Here is a 17,948-nt window from a genome sequence, read left to right on the forward strand (position 1 = left end):
ATGCGTTGCGTCCAACAGGATCCTTGAGTGCTCAGCGCATTGTTGACTTGGCTGACATGCGTGACAGCAGCGACCGTCTTACAGTCTTGTGCACTCTTCGAGTGTCGGCCGAACAACTATAGATCTGCAGCGAATGCGTTCCAGTACAGACTCTACATCTGCTCCGAATCGCCCCTTGACCGACCGACCCTCGACCCTGCGTAACACCAGCCGGCACGGATCGCGGCACGCGCCCTCCCATATGCTGTAGCTGGCGGGGTAAAGGAAGCCAGTCGCTGGCCGGTCGGCTAGGCTCTGCAGCCGATGCATCACCATCTGCCGCCATGACACTTCGGGGCCTTGCTCTGGCTTATCAGAAGCTGGCCCGTCTTGCGTGCCCGCAAAGTGACATGGTGACGAAAGCAGTCGCCTGACACTAAGGCCTGCATTCCTTCCTGTTGTGGTCGTATCCAGCAGAGCCTCATCGCGGTACGAAGGATAAAGGATGAGCAATGTTGATGGTAAAGTGGCACATATTGGAGTGATTTGCCTGGACAGCGGGATAATCAGCCGGAGTCTTCAACCACAAGCACACATCAAACGAAATGGATCCCGAGCAAGTACCAGTAAGCAGTAGTCGATTCACAATGCTGAGCACGTCTAACAGTTCGATGCCTCAGCCCTCCTTCGTCTTTCGACTCAGCGAGATATGCGACCTCCATCCTACTGTAGACCTTAACAACCACTGGGCGCCTTCCTATGGACTGGGCAGCAACGCTATACTCCCTGGTGGAGCTTCTAGCACCTGGTGGCTATGCAATGGCCGTCAAATACGACCCCGGACCGACGCCAATCTACCTGGCGGACTTAAGCACTACAGCACTTTCTCGATATACTTCAGCGATGGAAGAGGTTTCTTGGTCATGAGGGGCGACGCGACTTCCGCGACCGACGAAACTTGGTTTCCACTTTGCTTCGAGCATGACCAGCTCGACGGCTGGTCCTCGTACCTGACCAACGCGAGAGAGCAACCTGCACTTCTCTGTCGACGCGAAGATCAGGCTTGGGTCAAAATGCTCTTGCCTGACATTTACCACGGCGGTCCCCCCACGACTGGGGATCAGGCATACGGGGCGCTGAAAGGAGAGCTGGCAATCTTTCTCGCGCTCATCGCCTTCGCCATCCCCAGGGACCAGGTCCAAATCTATCTCCCAGCGATGCTGCAGAATGGAACGTGGCAACAGTACAACATGGTCAACGGCCGTAAGCCTCCCCCAAACCTAGTACCCTCATCGCGCACACTGGATTCTGACTGCTCACAGGAGTACACGGGCGCGGCGTCATGGTCGAAGTCTTCACGTACTCGCGCGCCGGCGGCTCGCCCTCGCGAGATCTGCGCCAGTACGAGAATGGCCGCACCGGGAAATACTACACCTGAGGCTGCGCCGGGAGCCGTCGTGCGCCGTCAGCCCTACTGCGTCGCACGCAGTGTGCCTGCCAAGGCTTTTGCTGCCGTCTTGCGCTTTATTTCCGTTGCGGATCGCTGCGCGCCTGAATACGTTTGTCTTATCTGATTGTTTGGTTCGCCGCGTTTACCTTTTTCCGTGTTGGACGCTCGCTGGCGGCTCCTGGGTGGGTTTGCTTGCACGGTGCTCAATACACGCGCTTGTGGTTTCTTGCTACGCTCCTTGTGCTTTTGCTCCTTGCGCGCTCGCACTTCCCTCCTCGCACATCTGCTTCGCACATCCCCTTTCGTGTTTACTTCCTGCACTCCCTCGCACCATCACTGCGGCGTGGAGCAGAGTACACGCTCCAGCTGTACTCAAGCCGCGGCCAGGCACCTGTCTGACCGTACCGTTCCGTCGCCTCCTCCTGCCCCGTTCCATATGGTGTCTTTAGGTCGCCGAGAGTCGTATATCCACTTCCACGTTTGTGTCTATGTTTGTAGCTTAATACACATCCCTGACATGGTTAACACATTCTATTTCTCACTCGCGCCCTATGGATGGGACGTCTGACACTGTGAACGTGAACGTGAACGTGGACGTGAACGTGAAGTCAGAGTCTTGATTCGAGACCTGTGCTTGAGTCTCGTGTGTCATGTACACATCCATACGTATCATTTACACCCCCGAATCTAGTCCCGTTCTGGCGAGGTCCGTAACGCCGTCTTATGCTGTGCGCTGTGCTGCGCGTGGTATACAATATTATTACACTTCGTGCCACATGCCTGGTGCTGCTGTCGTTGCTGGCTGCGGCTGTCGGTGGCTGCTGTTGTTGCCGACTTCCCTTGTTGCCGGCTTTTGTCACTGCCGACTTCTGTCCATCGTCGCTCGCCCACCCACGTCTAGGCAATCGGCTTGCTGCGCTCGTCCTCGGGCATTCTCTGTCGTGCATTAGCTCCACTCCCCCTTTCTCCCCTCACCACCACGCAAAACTCACCATGTACGCATCAATCGCCGCACTGAAGACCGCAAACCCCGCACACCCCACCGCCACCGCCTGCGGCCCCGCGGCCCGCGCCAAAACGCCCCCTGTGATACACCCGCCCGCAACGCCGTTGTACAGGTCGTTCTTGGCCCGCAGCCCCTCGATCGCACACTCGGTGCCGCTGAAGATGGCGCCCACCTTGGCGAAGTTCTTGCCCGACGAGAGCGACGAGCGGTACATGTCGCGCAGGCCGTGCTTGAGCTGTTGTTTGAGGGGCAGGTCGGCGATGGGGGCGGCGGCGGGGGAGAGGAGGGACGCAGCGGGAGCGGGCGCGGGCGCTGTTGCGGTTGCGGAGACGGCGTGTGCGGCGGCAGTGGAAGGTAGGTTCTGCGGCGATGCGCTGGCGGCGGCGGCGCGGGCAGCGTTGGCGATCGGTGTCGTTGCAGGCTTTGGCGTCTGTGTAGCGGCTGCACCCGCGGCCACGGGCGATGGGTTCGCGGTCGCGAGCGGTTGGCCCATGGGGGTATCGTAGCGCATCGAGGCCATGAACAGGCCGAACATGGCGCCTAGGCCGCCACCCATAACGCCCGCCATGACGGTTTTGCCGGCGCAGGATTCCATGGTTGCTTGTATCTGGCAGAATTAGCGTGGATTCGTGCCTCATGGGGCTTGGGGGAGAAGGGTGAAGGGTACCATTTTTGTCATTTGGACCTCTTGCTCGGACAGGCCGGCGGTCGGGTTCATGCCAGCCATCATGCCGGCGGGGTTCTGCGGAAGCGCCATTTTGGAAGTGTGCGCGAGTAACGGACGGGCCGAGTGACGGACGGGCCGAGTGATGGACGGGCGGGCGCGCGGAGAGGGATGGGACGAGGTGAGCGGGAAGGTCGAGATGGATGGCGATGCGCGGCAGCAACTTTTGCGGAGAACACGGAGGTCCTGGGTGGCACGTGCTGCTGTCAGCCTTGCGCTCGGCCTGTCAGCATCTGATGACTTCATCCACTGTGTGTTGTCGCATTCACGGTCTCGGGCAGATGGCTAAAAGTATGCAATATATTTCGAAGTCCTATGCTATGCTTCGCTGGATATGTAATGCTAGGTATGCCAGCGGCAACCACGAACGCCTGTTTCGCCATGCCGTCAAGTGCCACTCCAAGCCACCTGCTCAAGTCTCCCCCGTTGAAATTGAATATGAATAGATATTCGTTTAGACATTGTGGTCTAGATGCGTAGCGTCGTCAATTGTAAGTCGTCTGTACAGATCGTTCGTCATTAGATAAGGCTGCCGGGCGAGCCCGAGCGGCCGATGTAGTCGCCCTGGGTGTGGCTGGAAAGCCTGGACTCGGGCGGCGGTGTGAGCTGCTTCTCCCACTCCTTCATCAAGTGCGAAGCTGTGCGCTTCAGATTCGACGGCGACAAGTTGACCAGGTCGGGCCATGGTATCGAGTTGCGCTTCGGGTCGCGCGACGCACTGGTGTCGGGCATGCTCGCAGAGCTGATGGTAGCTAGCGACGAGTTCTTCGAGTCGTGGCGGCGAGGGTGGTGCCTGATGGTGGCTTGGTCGCTGGTGTTGGCAGGCGACAGGGCGTCTGACTCGTCCGAGTCGGTGTGGATGTCGGTTGTCTTCGCAACGAAGGCGGTGCCAGGGCTATCCCAGTTATCCCAGTCTTCTTCGAAGTTGCTGCTCCTGGCCGTTTGCCTTTCGGGGGTGCGTGAGGCCTTGGAAGCATGAGTCTTCTTGTTCACGGAGGTGGTCTTGGGCTCACTCAGACCATGTTCTGACCAGAAGTCCTCGCCAATCGACTGCTTCTTCTGCACCGACTTCCGGGAGCTTGCCGACCGGGCCAGGGTTGGCCTGCTGGCGGACGTGTTTCGGATGACCTTGGCAGAGCCATCCCTGTTCTGCGCGGGCGCGGGCGACTCGGCGCCATTGACGGCCTCGTCGCCCACGGTGGCCTGGCGGATGTCCTCGATGAAGGTGAACAGGCCGTTGCTGAAGTCGCTGGCCAGCTGCTTGCCGGTGCGCAGCAGGTTGTCGCGCTGCACGTTGGGCGAGTCGTTGCTGGTCACGTCGATGAGCTGGCGCGACACGTCGGACGAGGTCGAGGTGCGCATGGGTGTGGGTGTGGGCGAGGGCTTGGCGAAGTCGTCGTCGACGAGGCCGGCAGATAGCGGGAAGGTCGGGGCGTAGGCACGGTCGGGCGACAGCAGCGACAGGGTGCGCAGGTGGCGCGAGCCGCTGAAGACCTTGCGCTGCGACGACTTGGTGCTGCTCAGCAGGGCCTTGCGGCGCTCCATCTCGCGCTGCATCCACAGGTTGCCGCCGTCTTCGTCATCGTGGGCGGCGTCGATGTTGGCGAGGGCCGTGTTCAGCGGCTGCAGCTGGGCGACCTTGCGCACGTCGTTGCGGCGCTTGCTGGCCTCGTGCAGGGCGTAGTGCTTCTTCAGGGTCTTGAGGTCTTCTTCAGCTTTGCCGAGCTCTTCGCGCAGCTCCAGCACATACCGCTCCTGCGCGGCCAGGACGGCGAGGATGTTGGTCTCGGGCGACGCGGGCGCGGCCTCGGGCGACGGCAGCGGCAGCGGCGACGGCGCAGCCATCCACGACTGCGGCCGCGAGCGTGGGGAAAAGACGGGCGAACTACTGCCAGCAGTAGGTTGGATTGGGAATTGGAGCGACAAGCGCTTGCCCTGCCGCACGATGTCGGCGTGCGACGAGGTCTTGGAACGAACGTGGGAAGGCATCGCGCGGACGGGCGAGAGATGGGGGACGGTGGGCGCGGATGGAGAGGAAGCAGAGTCGCCGTCTGGTCGAGGCGGAGCGGCGTGGCCGGCCCCTGATGTGTTTTCTGGCCGCGTAGTGCGCTCTGGGCGGTCCAGGGCCCTTGCAGTCGCCGTTGCCATGTCGCGATGCTTCTCCCGCGTGAGCGTACACACCAGCGCAGACAGCCGCAGGCGACGCGACAGGCGCAGCAGGAGCAGTGCCGCGGTCGTGGGGTGGCTGCCGTGCAGCTCGAGGTACAGCGTGAGGAAGGCTACGGAGAGGCTGGCGACGCGCAAGCAGCCTTTGGCCGAGTAGAGCACCCACGAGAACCACGTCTTCAGCAGCGGCGGGCTAGAGGAACCCATGCCAGGACCTTTGAAGCGTGCATGTCTCGACGGCGGTTGTGAAGAGAGGGCAATGCAGATTTCGCACACAGTCGCACAGCAGCGGTCCGCCGCTTTTCATTGTCGTACTGGTAGTGTTCACGCCTAACCCTAAATTACGGTAAACAATCCACCCCGAACCCGACTCCCTGTGGCCATGGACTGGCTTGCGGGGCTAGCGCAAATGAGATCCGCGTGCTGCGCTGAGTGTCACCTGCGCGAGAGTTGAGGTTTTGGCTGCACGAGGCTTGACGCGCCCTCCTCCGCGCCCTTCACCGCCGCAGCGTCGACGGCGATCCGCGACCATCCAAACCTGAAACCCATCTTCGACGTGCAGCGGGGCGCCGAGGGGCTGCCTCCAGCCTGCGCCCATCGTGCATCCATTTGCCAGCACGGTCCCATGCGGCCTAGGCTAGAAGTGTCTGGCAACCAGATGATGAAATCTGCTGCCAGCCGCCAGGATCAACGCAGCGCGCCGCCGTTTCTAGCTCACCACGAATTTCATGAAACATGCAGTTCGGGTCGGACACGATGAGTCCGCTCCCGGTAACCAGAGGAGACGCCTCGTCGGAACCTCTCCCTCTGTTGCTAGGCGGCGTCATTGGCCTCGGTCTGAGCGCCCAAACGGTGCCTCAAGGCTCAGCCCATCACTTGACTCGGCCACCAAAGCGTGGCAGCCCGAACTCCCCCGCAAAAGCACTAATTGGCACAGTGACAGCAGCCCGTCCGAGCAGCTGACAGGTCCGTATGAACAAGACTTTATGCAGGGCAGCTCCAAGTCTCGGGCAGGAATGGACCTGACGCAGGTACGGAGCTTGAGGCTGTTTTGTAGACTGAGCCTCACCACCACGGGCGGCACGCCAGCTTCAGCGCGCGAAGTCTCTGCGACATGGGCATCCATACTGCTGCTGTCCTACAGATCGTCCTGTGCACTTGCGCATGCGCGTGCGTTGGCGATCGTGCGCAGTGGGGCGCCATCATCGCGAGCTGTTTGTGTACGCCTGCAGTTGCCCGGCAACCACGCGTGGTTACGCAGGGTCCAGCAACACCACCGCGCGACGATATACTAACGTCTCCACTCCGGCCTATTCAGCTGCACCACCACCACCCTATTTCTATTCAAACACACTCTACCAAGGACTCCCGCCGTCCACCGCCCTCAACCTGGATCCCACCACTGCTTGATTAATTCGAGCGCCTGCATTGTTGTCACCAGCAATAGCTCACACCTCTCCACCATGGCGGAGAACTACCAGGTTATGGAGGAGCTGGGCAGTACGTGTTTCAGAAAGCCGCCATGTTATTCTTGGACTGACAGCCACAGGCGGGTCCTTTGGAAAGGTGTACAAGGCCATCGACCGTAGCACGGGCGAAACCGTCGCGATCAAGCATGTAAGTGCTCATGCAATCCCCAGCCAGCTCACGTGCTCATGCGCATAGATCGACCTCGAGGACAGCAACGAGGAGCTTGTCGACATCCAGGCCGAAATCGCCCTGCTCAGTACCTGCCATAGCCCCCACATCACCGAGTACAAGACTAGCTTCGTTAAAGGCGTCAAGCTATGGATTGTCATGGAGTTCCTCGGCGGTGGCTCAGCTGCCGATTTGCTTGCCCCAGGACCGATGGGCGAGGCGCACATTGCGATCATGTGTCGCGAGCTTCTGCTGGGCCTCGACTACCTCCACTCAACCGGCAAGATCCACCGAGACATCAAGGCTGCAAACGTGCTCTTAACCGACAAGGGCAAGGTAAAACTTGCCGACTTCGGTGTCGCTGCGCAGTTGACGAACATGAAGTCGCAGCGCATGACGTTTGTAGGAACGCCGTTTTGGATGGCCCCGGAGGTCATTCAGGAGGCTGGGTACGACTTTAGGGCCGACATCTGGTCGTTGGGCATCACTGCCATGGAACTGGCCGACGGCGCACCGCCACACGCAGGATCGCACCCCATGAAGGTACTCTTTACGATTCCCAAGAACCCTGCTCCACGACTCCAAGGTGAACAGTTTAGCAAAGAGTTCAAGGACTTCATCGCGCAATGCTTGATCAAGGACCCAGACCGACGCGCGACGGCAAAGGAGCTGTTGGAACACAAGTTCATCCGCCGCGCCGGCAAGGTCGAAGCTCTACGCGAGCTGATTGAGCGCAAGCAGATGTTTGACGCGAAGAAGGACAAGGATGACGTGTCGCACCCGAAATATTATGAGGAGACTATGTAGGTGGACTGCTTCTAACCTTTCAAGAAACATCTAACGCGCTCTAGGAAGGATCTTTCTCCTAAGCCCGAGTCAGATGACTGGACATTCGACACAGTCAAGGCTGGCACAGTTGCTCCCGCGGCACGTCAAACGTTCAGACGGCGCAAGCTTGCTCGCATTCCTTCTGGAGACGAAGAGACACACGCATCTCTGATGCAGCACATGAATCTCGATGATGCTCCGTTGGGCATTGTCACCGACTCGCCAGTACCAGAACGTACTCGAACTTCATCTCGCACATCTTCTTCCGGAACCGCATTCCGCGTAGCTTCAGGCAACACACCTACTGCTCGTCGCGTTAGTGGCGCGCCCAAACAGCCTCTTGGTGTTGATCTCACCTTCGGCAACTCGCCCTCGACTGTACAGCGGTTCAAGCGTATTCCAAGCGGAGAGCGCCGCGCAGCACTTCGATCCAACCCGCCTGCCACCCAGAGCAACTCGTTTCACCCCAATCCGTCTGCCGCAACATTCCGCCCATCGCCGCCAAGTGCCGATCTCATGTTTGACGTGACTGATGTGAACAATGAGAATGAGCCGCCAGAGCCAGAGTACCCGCCTATGCCCGTTACGAAGGACGCGCTCTATGGACGTCGGGCTTATAGCAAAGTCCTTGATGGTGTCTTCCAGGAGGCACACGCTGACACGGGCTCACCTCACCAGCGTGAGGCCATGGGTCGAGTCGCTTCAGCCTGGGCGCAGCTAGACGAGATCGACCCACAGGGAGAGTTCATGCTGCTGAAGGCCATGGTCGACCGTCTGAAGTCCGACTCGAAGCTGGCTGCTGCGCTAGGTATCGAGATGCCCACAACCCAGTCGTCGCTCAAGCGCAATAACACTCAAGGAAGCGACACAAGCTATGGCGGCACCACAGTGCACGGCAGCAGCACAACTCGCATCCGCTCTAATACTAAGCTGTCTACATCATCGGTCAGCAAATCGTCTGCATCGGAGGACTACGACTCTCCCTCCACTCCCATCGACACGCCCAACGGCACACCCACTGGCACATCCGGCACGCCCACCAAGGCCAAGCTCGTGCTTGCGCAGAACAACCCTCATTTAAAGTCTCACCGCCGTCGACAGAGCGCATATGTCGTTGGCGAGAAGCCATATGGCAACGACTCGCTGCCCATGGTCGACGAGAAGAAGCTGCCGGGCCATGTAGAGAAGGGCATGGAGCAGCAGGGCCTTCTGGCCGACATTCTTTATGGACAGTGGATGTCCGGGCTGCGCAGCCGCTGGCCTGCCGCAAGCTAGGCCCGTCATTCTCCAGAGCATCCTGCGCATCACACAGCATGCGTGGAGTGCGTCCGTACTCGCATTCTTGCACATAATTTCACGTCTCTCTTTCTTAGCACCCTTCACGATCATGACTCACGACCTTGACGACACGCTGGCTGCGTTGCGTTGCGTTGTGTTGGAGCCATGTTAGCCGTGATCTTGGGCGTGCGCTTATACTTGCATACTACGGCGTTGGGATAGCCGGTTTTTCCACTTTGGAGGCGCTTCTACTGGGACATATTGTTACGAGTCTACGGGCTTGAGTGTAGATAGATGGTAGATAGACGGAGATGGACAGTGTATAATAGAACCAAAACTGCATCTTCTTTGACAAGTAATTTCAAATGTTATTGAATAGGTTTCTGTGCTTTGAGATAGGAGTGCTGTGTCTGCGCACATGTGCAATCCAGTACGAAGCGTGTACGTGCCCCAGGGCCCCCACACTGTACAATACGGCTGGACGCTCCCAGGCCTGATGTCACCGAGTCAGAACGAAGGCGTCCCGAACCGCCCACGTGAGCACGCGACGCGAGGGCGCCATCGACTGTCAGACAGAAAGCCAACCACTACCGACGGAAGCGCCGCCCGAAACTATGTTCACGCAATGGCCGACTCGCAGACATTCACGCTGCTAAGCGATGTGTTGTTCGATGTGAGTTCTCGCCTTGTGCACTCGAGAATCCGTTGCCGTTGCCGCGACGCGGACCCTTGCAGCTGATCGGCGTGTGAATCGGCCCTCTTTGCGTTGACACTCACGCTGCAGGACCCATCGCAACTTTCGCAGGTGCTCCGGCAGCGCGCAGGCAGCGAGCAGGGCCTCTGCTTCACCACTTCGACCGACAGCCACGGCTCGCCCATCTCCGTGCCGCCGCCGACCTTCACTGTTCCGCCACGCCCCCGCCTCGGCGCCGTGCCGCAACTGCTTCCCGTCGCGCCCGAACACGCTCCGCCGTCGAGACGCGTCGTCGCAAACACCGCAACGCAGCCGTATCATGTCATTTCCGGCGCCACAAAGCACCACAGCGCACCAGTAAGCACGGCGCCAATGGACGCGGTCCTTGCACCCAAAATGCATCACAGCTTCGCGGGCATGGACGCTCCAGGCGACACGCAGCCGGACAGCCAGATGCACAAGGACTGGACGAGCGGCATATTCGGCACAGCGGACACCACCACGCGCATGCCCAGTCCTCGCTCGGGGCTGCGGTCGCTCTTTGCCGAGCACGACGACGAAGACGACGTCGAGCCTCTCAGCGACGATGTCGAGATCATTGCATCCTCGCAGATTGCCCAAGACGCTGCCATTACCAGCCCGACTGCCTTGGAGGACGATCGCGGCCCATCTTTGCGCACCGACGATGCCTTCACGAGCCCATTGAAGTTCGAGACGCCCGCTGTCGCGGCCCGGGAGCGCATCCACTCGGGGCAGATGCTCAGCTCCACTGCGGGCGTAGAGACCACTCCAGACACTGTGGCGTCGGCCTCTGCTTTTGGCGGCGCCTTTGGCAGGTCGGGCGTGGGGCAGCCATTGTCTCTGACCCAGGCGTTTGATCTGACTCAGGCGCGTACGTCGCCTGTGATAGCTGGTACCGAAGATCCCGTCTTCCAACGCCCGTCTCCCAACTTCAACAACGCCCGCCACTCGAGCCCTATCCCAGCGCTGTCTAGTCCCATCAAGGTCATGCGGCAGGAATGGTCTGAACCGGCCATGAGATCCTCGAGCGAACCGCGATCTGAATACGTGACAATGAAGGAGTCGCAGGAGAGGCGAAGATCATTGAGAGGGGCACAACGCACGCCTCTCGTTCAAGAAGATAGCTGGGAGGAGCTTTCGGCAGCGCAGAAACGCCTGCAACGTCAAAGACAGAGGGAGCAGAACCATCGCGCAGCTGGCCTGTCTTTGTCTAGCATCTCGGCACCAGCGATTGCGCCAGCACATGGTGTCCGCAAGCGTAGAGGTGATGCCCAGCGTTCACCGAACCCTCAAAATGAGACACCACAACCCACGTGGCACGACGGAGTGCTGGAGGACGACGATGTGGCCATGGAGGACCCTTCACAACATCCAGCACTGGAGGATGACAAGATGGACCGATCTCTCGACGAACTGTCACAGGACATTGCTTCTGTTGCACAGGCTCGAATGAGATACAGCGGCCTTGAGAACGGGATACAAGTGCCGAAGACTTCGTCACACCCTCCACGCACGCAACCAGAACTCATACCAGCCAATGGTTCTCGACGAGGCAGTCCAGGCTCACAGCTTCAGCGCGAGTCCCAAATCCAAGCTCCAGCATCTCAGTCCATCCTCCGAACGACTCCGCATAGTAGTCGAGGTTCTGTCGCTGTTATGGACTCTCAGCCAGATCTTATCGCAGGTCCCGAAAGCTGGCCTCGGCCAGACAACCGCTTCCCTTCATCACCCTCGGTAAACCAGTATAGTATCAACCAGACCACGGTGGCGTCCCGAACAGGATATACAAGTCAGATGATATCATCGTCGATGGTGCGAATGCCACCTGGGACGAGTCAGGATGCAGAAAACGGTGTCAAAGAGGGTGCGGTGTCTGGAGAAGAAGAACGAGTGCCTAGTAGCCCCCCAATGCTCACAGACGAACTTACGTACGACGAGCATGGTTACGAGGAGCATTCGGAAGAAGACCTAGAGCGCGAACCTGATGACGTAGCAACTGACGGTGAGGATGCTCGGATTGATGAAGAGGATGACTTGCCTATTGTAGAGCCAGCGCAAGCTGCCGTTGAGGAAAATCCGTTGGTTGCGTCCACACCGAGTGCTTTAGAAGCGAAATACGTACCAGAGGCCATTCGCCCGATAAAGGTGGATGATGCTACTGACCACGAAATCCCCGAGACTCTTGAGGAAGACAGGGACTTCACTCCTAGAAGTGGAAATACTGGACCTTCAGGAAAACTCGAGACCGCAACGCTGGAAGACCCAGCCATGCCTGCACCCCGTCTGAAACGTAACAACACGATACCAGAAACGGACACTCTGGAAGAAACACAGCCCTCTCACTTTGCGGAAGAGGCACTGTTGTTCCAGGAGAATCCGCCGCCGGAGGTCGCCCAGAAGGAACCCGAGGTACATGATTACACAAACAGCACCGAACCATTTCATACTGCACAAGAGCAGCAGGCAGTCTCACGATCACACATGCCTGCTCCGCATAGCTCAAGAGATGAGGGCAGTGATTCATTACTCGACGTAAGCCGCATTCGGTCTCTGAACGACATTGCAAACCTACCAAATACTCAGCGATCGACAGCGGAGGACGAAATAGACATACCCAGCCTCATCGGTTTCGATGATACTAACGGCGATACACACATGAGCAGCCCCGTACCCGCAGCGAAGAGGCGGAGGGCCGCGGTCGCTTCCAAGAGTAGTGTCTTCCACAGTCCCGCCAAGCAAGCAGCAGCTGTGGAGCAGTCGCAGAAAGCTCCACCGTCGCCTTTCAAGCACATACAGCAGACGCGTGAGGAGACGCCTCCAACGGCGTCCGCTCAAGCACGCGAAGAAAAGGGTGCGCTTGCTGCAGCACAGGCTAGAGACAACATCACAGCAGCGTATGGTAGACCTGCAACGCTGAAAACAAAACGAACGTCGCGACCAGTAAGGCCTCAGAACAGCAAGAAGGGGTCTCTTAAGTCTGCAAGAGCTGTCATTGCCACAATGTCTTCGCCAAATAACTCACCGTCCAAGCCCAAAGCCTCAGCAACTGCAACTACGCAAAAGCCGGTGCCTGCAACACCAACACGTAAAACTGCAAAGTCCTTTGACAAGTCGGCTGACGTTGAGATGCGTGATGCTGGAGAGAGTACGGATGAACTTGCTAGTTCTCCGCCTCCTTCAACGCCGCGTCTTGCCATTCGCTTGACACCAAGGCAAGCTGAGACTCACGGAGGCGAAGTAGTTGTCCCAAATCGAGTGTTTGCCTCATGGCCCGGCAGCCACTACTATCCGGCCACGTGTATAGGCCGCCCAGACTCGAAACAGCTTCAGATTCGTTTTGATGACGGCAACAGCACCACTCTAGATGCGTTCCAGGTTCGATCATTGGACCTCAGGCCAGGCGATCAGGTCAAGGTTGATCAACCCGGCATGAAAAAGTACACATATGTGGTAGTCGGTCTGACAGAGAAGTGCGATGATTTGCATAATTATGAGTTCCCTATGACCGATCGCTACGGACATGTGTCTGTCGTCCTTGAGGAAAAGCAGCGAGATAGCCTGCCACCAGGAAGGACCGCCCCTCTATCGAAGCAGGTCACTGTGCACATTGCAAGTGTCTACCTCACCACTCAGCTATGGGGTCGACTGCGTAATCGCACCTTCCAACTTTCACCGCCAATATCACCGCACAAATCCGCGTCTCAACTTGGCACACCAGTGCCTACCGAGGCACTGACCACACCCTCTTTCACTCGCAGGGGCCTTGCAGCGCCATCACTGCTGAAGGATGCCACACATCGTGCTGGGTCTGTCGCGTCGTCGAGTCGATCTGGCAGCGGCGTCTTCTCGAACATGGCTTTCGTTTTGACTTCCACCGGCGATGGTATGGACAAGGATGCTGTTGCACGAGCTATCAAAGCAAATGGTGGCCGTGTTCTGGAGCAGGGCTTTCATGAGCTCTTTGAGACCGAGCCGATCGAGCTATCAGCCTCGCAAAGTCGCCGGACCTCAGTGACCACCGTCGAGGGAGCAGGCACCCTGATGTTGAAAGACGAGTTCAAGAAGCTCGGCTTTGTGGCACTGATAACAGACTCACATTCTCGCAGTACCAAATATCTACAGGCTCTCGCTATCAACGTGCCCTGTCTGCATCTGCGCTGGATCAACGACTCGCTCTCCGCTTCCCGTTCCTTGACCTTTGCGCGATACCTTCTGCCCGCTGGTCTATCAAAGTACCTTGACCCCCATGGCATTGTGCGCTCACGAGCTATGCGCATCTACGACCCATCGAGCGATGACGTCTCATTCGACAAGACGTTCCAAGAGCGCGACCTATTGCTCCGGGGCCAGTCTGTCCTCCTCGTCACCGGCAAGAGCAAAAAGGAGATTGAGAAGCGCCAGCCTTTCGTCTTCTTGACGCACGCGCTTGGCGCCTCGAACGTTGGCCGCTGCGCAGACATCACCGCTGCTACACAGCTGCTGGTGCAGGGCAAGTGGGACTGGGTATATGTCGACAGCGACCAGAGCAGTGTTGCTGATGCTGCCGCCGCACTGTTTGGCACTGGCGCGTCTGCCAAACTCGCAAAGGGGAGCTTCAAAAAGACCAAGAAGAGGAAGAGAGACGACGGCGAGCCGGAAGAACTCCTCTCCAGGGGCGACGTGGCTGGGCGCAAAGTGAGGGTCGCGAGCGCCGAGTTTGTCATCCAGAGTCTTATTCTCGGTGCACTGGTGAACGAGTAGGTGGTCAAGGAATTCAGTGTCTTTTGCGCAACGCAACGTGAGTTGTAGGTCCGCAGAGCGATGACCTAATACATCGGCACGCTCTCGTGTTTTTTATGATGCAGCATGGGTAAAGCAAGGCGTTCAGAGTCAGTAATCAGTATTTGCGTCACATGAAACAGGGTTCTGGTCGCCTGGATCTAGATATATGTACTATAGACAATACCAAGCGCGAGGCGAGGCCATGCGTATGAATCAAGCAGGGAATTCTCCTCCAACAGGTCACTGCGTTATCGTACAAAGTAATGGGACGGATCGGGGTCATGCGCACGAGATTTTATTGAGTTTTCAAACTCGCGAAACAAGATTCCTTGGTGCAAGGCTTGGAGCAATCCCACGTGCCCGGGTTGTCAGATATGATCCACCACATCGTCGATATCAGCGGATACAGCCGCGATCCGAGCTGATTGGTCCGCGGAAGGTTTGACCTAACATCATCCACCAGTTGCGTCAGAGTTTTAACGTCATCCACAAACAACAAAACTTCTGAACATGTCCACTTTCTCCCAGACCAACATTTGAGTATGGCATTACTTGAATTCACAGCGCCCGGATCGACATTCTTCAAACCATTCCGTTGACAGCACGAATCCGCAGCTCCACAGGACGCTTGGACCCCGATAACGGACTACCCTGGAGTTTTAACAACCACAGCCCACTACAGGAGATGATAAAAGCGTGTGCGACAGCCTTGCTGCTGTCTCTCTCGCCCCACACACATGTCGTAGGCTTCGGCACCATCAACGAGCCCGCCATCATCGGCCAGCACTGCGAACATGAACGCATCACTAGAGCCGCGTTTGCCTGCCCGCCCAACACCCAGGTCTCCGACGGCCGCTGCTTCGAGGAGCTGAGCCTGCACCAGCTGTCCGGACGCTCGGACATCTACGTCGGCCAGGGCTCCAATGGCGCCGTTGGCGCTCCGGATATGCTCGACCCCGTCCCGGAGGGCCCGGAGGCGCACTGCGACAACGCGGATTTCCTCGACGCCCAGCTGTTCGACTTGGGCGTGGAGTATCCCGTGACGCGCCAGGAGGCCACCAAGCAGCTCCAGGTCTGCGTCAACCACATGCGCACCCGCATCGAGGAGGGTCTGGATGCCGCGGATCGCATTGTGGATGCCGGCGCCCGCATCATTGCGCCCGAGGTCGACATTAGCACGCTGGACTGCAGGTTCTCGTTTCCGGCGCTGCAGATGCACGTCTTTGCGCGAGCGAAGTGCTCGGCGATAGAGGGATTTGGGCGCGCGCTACATGGCGTCCAGGACTTCTATGCGCATAGTAACTGGGCGGATGACGCGGAGCCGCCGTTTGGACCGAATAATCCGCCGGGACTGAAGCGCAGCGATGCGCCTGTGTTCTTGGATCTTCGGGGCGAGAACGATATCTCGGAGCAGGTTCCACACAACCTCTCGACGGGCTGCTTTGGGGGACTCTTCACAGACGGACCGGTGGGGAAGGCTGGCCACCCGCTGGAGCCGGGTTCTATTGATTGCACTGGGCGCATCACTCATCATACCTTGAACAAAGACAATGGGTTGATTGACCAGGTCACTGGAAACGTCAGCACCCCAGGCCCGAACACCCCTCGTAGCGACTATCCTGGTAACTTCCAGCGCGCTGTGTCTGCTGCTATTGAGGATTCTCGAAGGCAATGGCGCCACTTTAGGGAAGCTATCAGACGAACGTACGGCCCCGAGCGCGGCAACATTATGATCTGCGCTCTTGTTCGCGACAAGCCAGCTACAGATTGTTACGGACGCCGCGTCGCCATCCTCCGAGATGCCATAAAGACGGCAAGCAGAGTGGCTGAAATGCAAATCCCGATCCACAAGTGGCTACTAGACGAGCTTGCCAACAAGCCGCACGACGAAGGCCCCGGCGAGGGCGTCACCCCCCAAAACTCCACGAAAAGCAGAGGCTCCAGCGACGACCTCCACGACCTCAACCCGGACTTCGACATCGACTGCGACTCCCCGACAAGCCCCGACATCGGCGCCGCAATCACCGAACTCCTTGAACACTCCCACCCCCTCCCGCACAACAAAACCGCCCTCATCGCCTTAACCTGCGCCCCCGCCGCCACCCTCGCCCAGCAAATCGCCCACGTGTGGCGCGCCTCCGACGCCGGGATACGCACACACGTGGGACTCCTCGCACCACACGTGCACCCTCTGCCGCGCACCGCGCTGACCGCGCGCCCCAGCGACGCGGACCTCGCGGCCGCCGTGCTGGCCTCGGGCGGCACGTACAGCGTGCTGCACGACCGCGCCGCGATCCCCAATTTCCTGTCCCACGTCGTGTCGCGCGGCCTGACGCCCTACGACAACGCGCCCGACACCGCGACGCTGCTCCCCGCCGGCCTGTCCATCCGCGACGCCGTCGGCCCCGATACGCAGCCCCGCCGCTACGCGTTCGATGCGCGCAGCACGTCCAACGCGGTGGTCGCGGTGGCGCCGCTGACGCCGCGGCTTGCGCTGCGGGTGGTGGTTAGGCATGTCAGGAGGGGCGTGGTGCTGAGTGATGTGCTGGTTGGGAGGGGCGGGAATGCGAGTTTCAGGGCGGAGTTGGATTTGGACGATGTGCCGCGGACGGACGCGTGGTTTGAGTTGGAGGTTGGGCCTGTGGAGGGTGGGGTTGGTGCGGGGTTGTTTGAGGTTAGTGTTGAGATGGAGACGGTTGGGGGGTTTGGGGGTGATGACGGGGGCCAGGGCGATGGGCGGGACGGAGCGCTAAGCGGGGGGCATGATGAATTGTAGGCTGGGGGATTGGGTGGAATATGTCTTGCGTGGTGACTGCTGGTGCGTGTAGAGGACACTTCGTCTCTTCATCTTGCAATCTCCTTACCGCTGTTGTTTTCCGTGGCTAAGGTGAGACGTCACGTCCATCTCTTCCCGCCACGAGACACATCTAGATTGCCTCTCAGTTCTGTGAATACCGTAGCTACCTTGGTTGCATTTCTGCGTCCAGCTAGCATGGCCATTTCATGAGCAACGGAAAAATAGAAGTATATTGTGTAGGCGCTGGTCTTCCCAGGATGAAGGATACTGCTGTCTAATCGTACAATACCTTAGCTTACAGATTGGACTTTTAATACCTTGTGGTCCTAACCGCGGCTGAGTGCGCGCGATGCTCACGTCTACGAGAAACAACAGACATATGGGGCGAGGATCTTGTTTGCGTTGGGGCTGGGGACGATCAGATGTGAAATGAGGAAGAGGCAAAACTGTAGGCATCAAGCTACCGCATCAGACGGGTTCAGCACGCTCGTGGTTTGCGGGTGAGTCACCCATGGTTCTGGGACCGCGTACGTGAGCTCTGGACTGCGGCTTCTCGCTGTCGTCCAGATAAGCTTCCGCTCGCAGTCGCAGCTACATGCTGCGCAC

At 58.7% G+C, this 17,948-nt stretch overlaps 6 protein-coding genes across 6 annotated transcripts; 4 read left to right on the forward strand and 2 right to left on the reverse strand.

The window, feature by feature from the left end:
- Window positions 1-650: 650 nt before the first annotated feature.
- On the forward strand, window positions 651-1,417 carry C7974DRAFT_305167 (uncharacterized protein; the record flags this gene model as incomplete). Its single annotated transcript, XM_046138015.1, has 2 exons — window positions 651-1,242; window positions 1,302-1,417. The coding sequence occupies 2 exons, from the start codon at window positions 651-653 to the stop codon at window positions 1,415-1,417; spliced, it is 708 nt and encodes a 235-aa protein (XP_045999890.1).
- A 909-nt stretch (window positions 1,418-2,326) lies between these two features.
- C7974DRAFT_305187 (mitochondrial inner membrane translocase subunit Tim17/Tim22/Tim23/peroxisomal protein PMP24) lies at window positions 2,327-3,192 on the reverse strand (the record flags this gene model as incomplete). The annotated part of the gene is made up of 3 exons (XM_046138017.1): window positions 2,327-2,365; window positions 2,422-3,042; window positions 3,103-3,192. 3 exons carry the CDS (start codon window positions 3,190-3,192, stop codon window positions 2,327-2,329), a joined length of 750 nt encoding a protein of 249 aa, XP_045999891.1.
- Window positions 3,193-3,445: 253 nt separating this feature from the next.
- C7974DRAFT_387461 (uncharacterized protein) lies at window positions 3,446-5,686 on the reverse strand. Its single transcript, XM_046141169.1, has one exon. The coding sequence runs from the start codon at window positions 5,530-5,532 to the stop codon at window positions 3,679-3,681; it is 1,854 nt and encodes a 617-aa protein (XP_045999892.1). The 5' UTR covers window positions 5,533-5,686; the 3' UTR covers window positions 3,446-3,678.
- A 935-nt stretch (window positions 5,687-6,621) lies between these two features.
- Window positions 6,622-9,485, forward strand: C7974DRAFT_329649 (kinase-like domain-containing protein). The gene is made up of 4 exons (XM_046139064.1): window positions 6,622-6,825; window positions 6,875-6,942; window positions 6,991-7,766; window positions 7,815-9,485. Exons 1-4 carry the CDS (start codon window positions 6,789-6,791, stop codon window positions 9,064-9,066), a joined length of 2,133 nt encoding a protein of 710 aa, XP_045999893.1. The 5' UTR covers window positions 6,622-6,788; the 3' UTR covers window positions 9,067-9,485.
- Window positions 9,486-9,894: 409 nt separating this feature from the next.
- On the forward strand, window positions 9,895-14,802 carry C7974DRAFT_387465 (uncharacterized protein). The gene has a single exon (XM_046141170.1). It carries the CDS (start codon window positions 10,136-10,138, stop codon window positions 14,522-14,524), a length of 4,389 nt encoding a protein of 1,462 aa, XP_045999894.1. The 5' UTR covers window positions 9,895-10,135; the 3' UTR covers window positions 14,525-14,802.
- Window positions 14,803-15,012: 210 nt separating this feature from the next.
- Window positions 15,013-17,434, forward strand: C7974DRAFT_122739 (uncharacterized protein). Its single transcript, XM_046135180.1, has one exon. The coding sequence runs from the start codon at window positions 15,231-15,233 to the stop codon at window positions 17,319-17,321; it is 2,091 nt and encodes a 696-aa protein (XP_045999895.1). The 5' UTR covers window positions 15,013-15,230; the 3' UTR covers window positions 17,322-17,434.
- Window positions 17,435-17,948: the final 514 nt, after the last annotated feature.

This window comes from Boeremia exigua, assembly GCF_020726555.1.
Source record: "Boeremia exigua strain MPI-SDFR-AT-0100 chromosome Unknown C7974scaffold_3, whole genome shotgun sequence".
Lineage (NCBI taxonomy): Eukaryota > Fungi > Ascomycota > Dothideomycetes > Pleosporales > Didymellaceae > Boeremia > Boeremia exigua.

Excerpts from the sequence above, each read along its gene's own strand:
- C7974DRAFT_329649 (XM_046139064.1), top strand. The coding sequence starts at position 6,789 with ATGGCGGAGAACTACCAGGTTATGGAGGAGCTGGGCA. Across the intron at positions 6,826-6,874 it reads GGTTATGGAGGAGCTGGGCA|GCGGGTCCTTTGGAAAGGTG; the intron begins GTACGTGTTTCA and ends TGACAGCCACAG. Across the intron at positions 6,943-6,990 it reads AAACCGTCGCGATCAAGCAT|ATCGACCTCGAGGACAGCAA; the intron begins GTAAGTGCTCAT and ends TCATGCGCATAG.
- C7974DRAFT_387465 (XM_046141170.1), top strand. The coding sequence starts at position 10,136 with ATGGACGCGGTCCTTGCACCCAAAATGCATCACAGCTTCGCGGGCATG.
- C7974DRAFT_387461 (XM_046141169.1), bottom strand. The coding sequence starts at position 5,532 with ATGGGTTCCTCTAGCCCGCCGCTGCTGAAGACGTGGTTCTCGTGGGTG.
- C7974DRAFT_122739 (XM_046135180.1), top strand. The coding sequence starts at position 15,231 with ATGATAAAAGCGTGTGCGACAGCCTTGCTGCTGTCTCTCTCGCCCCAC.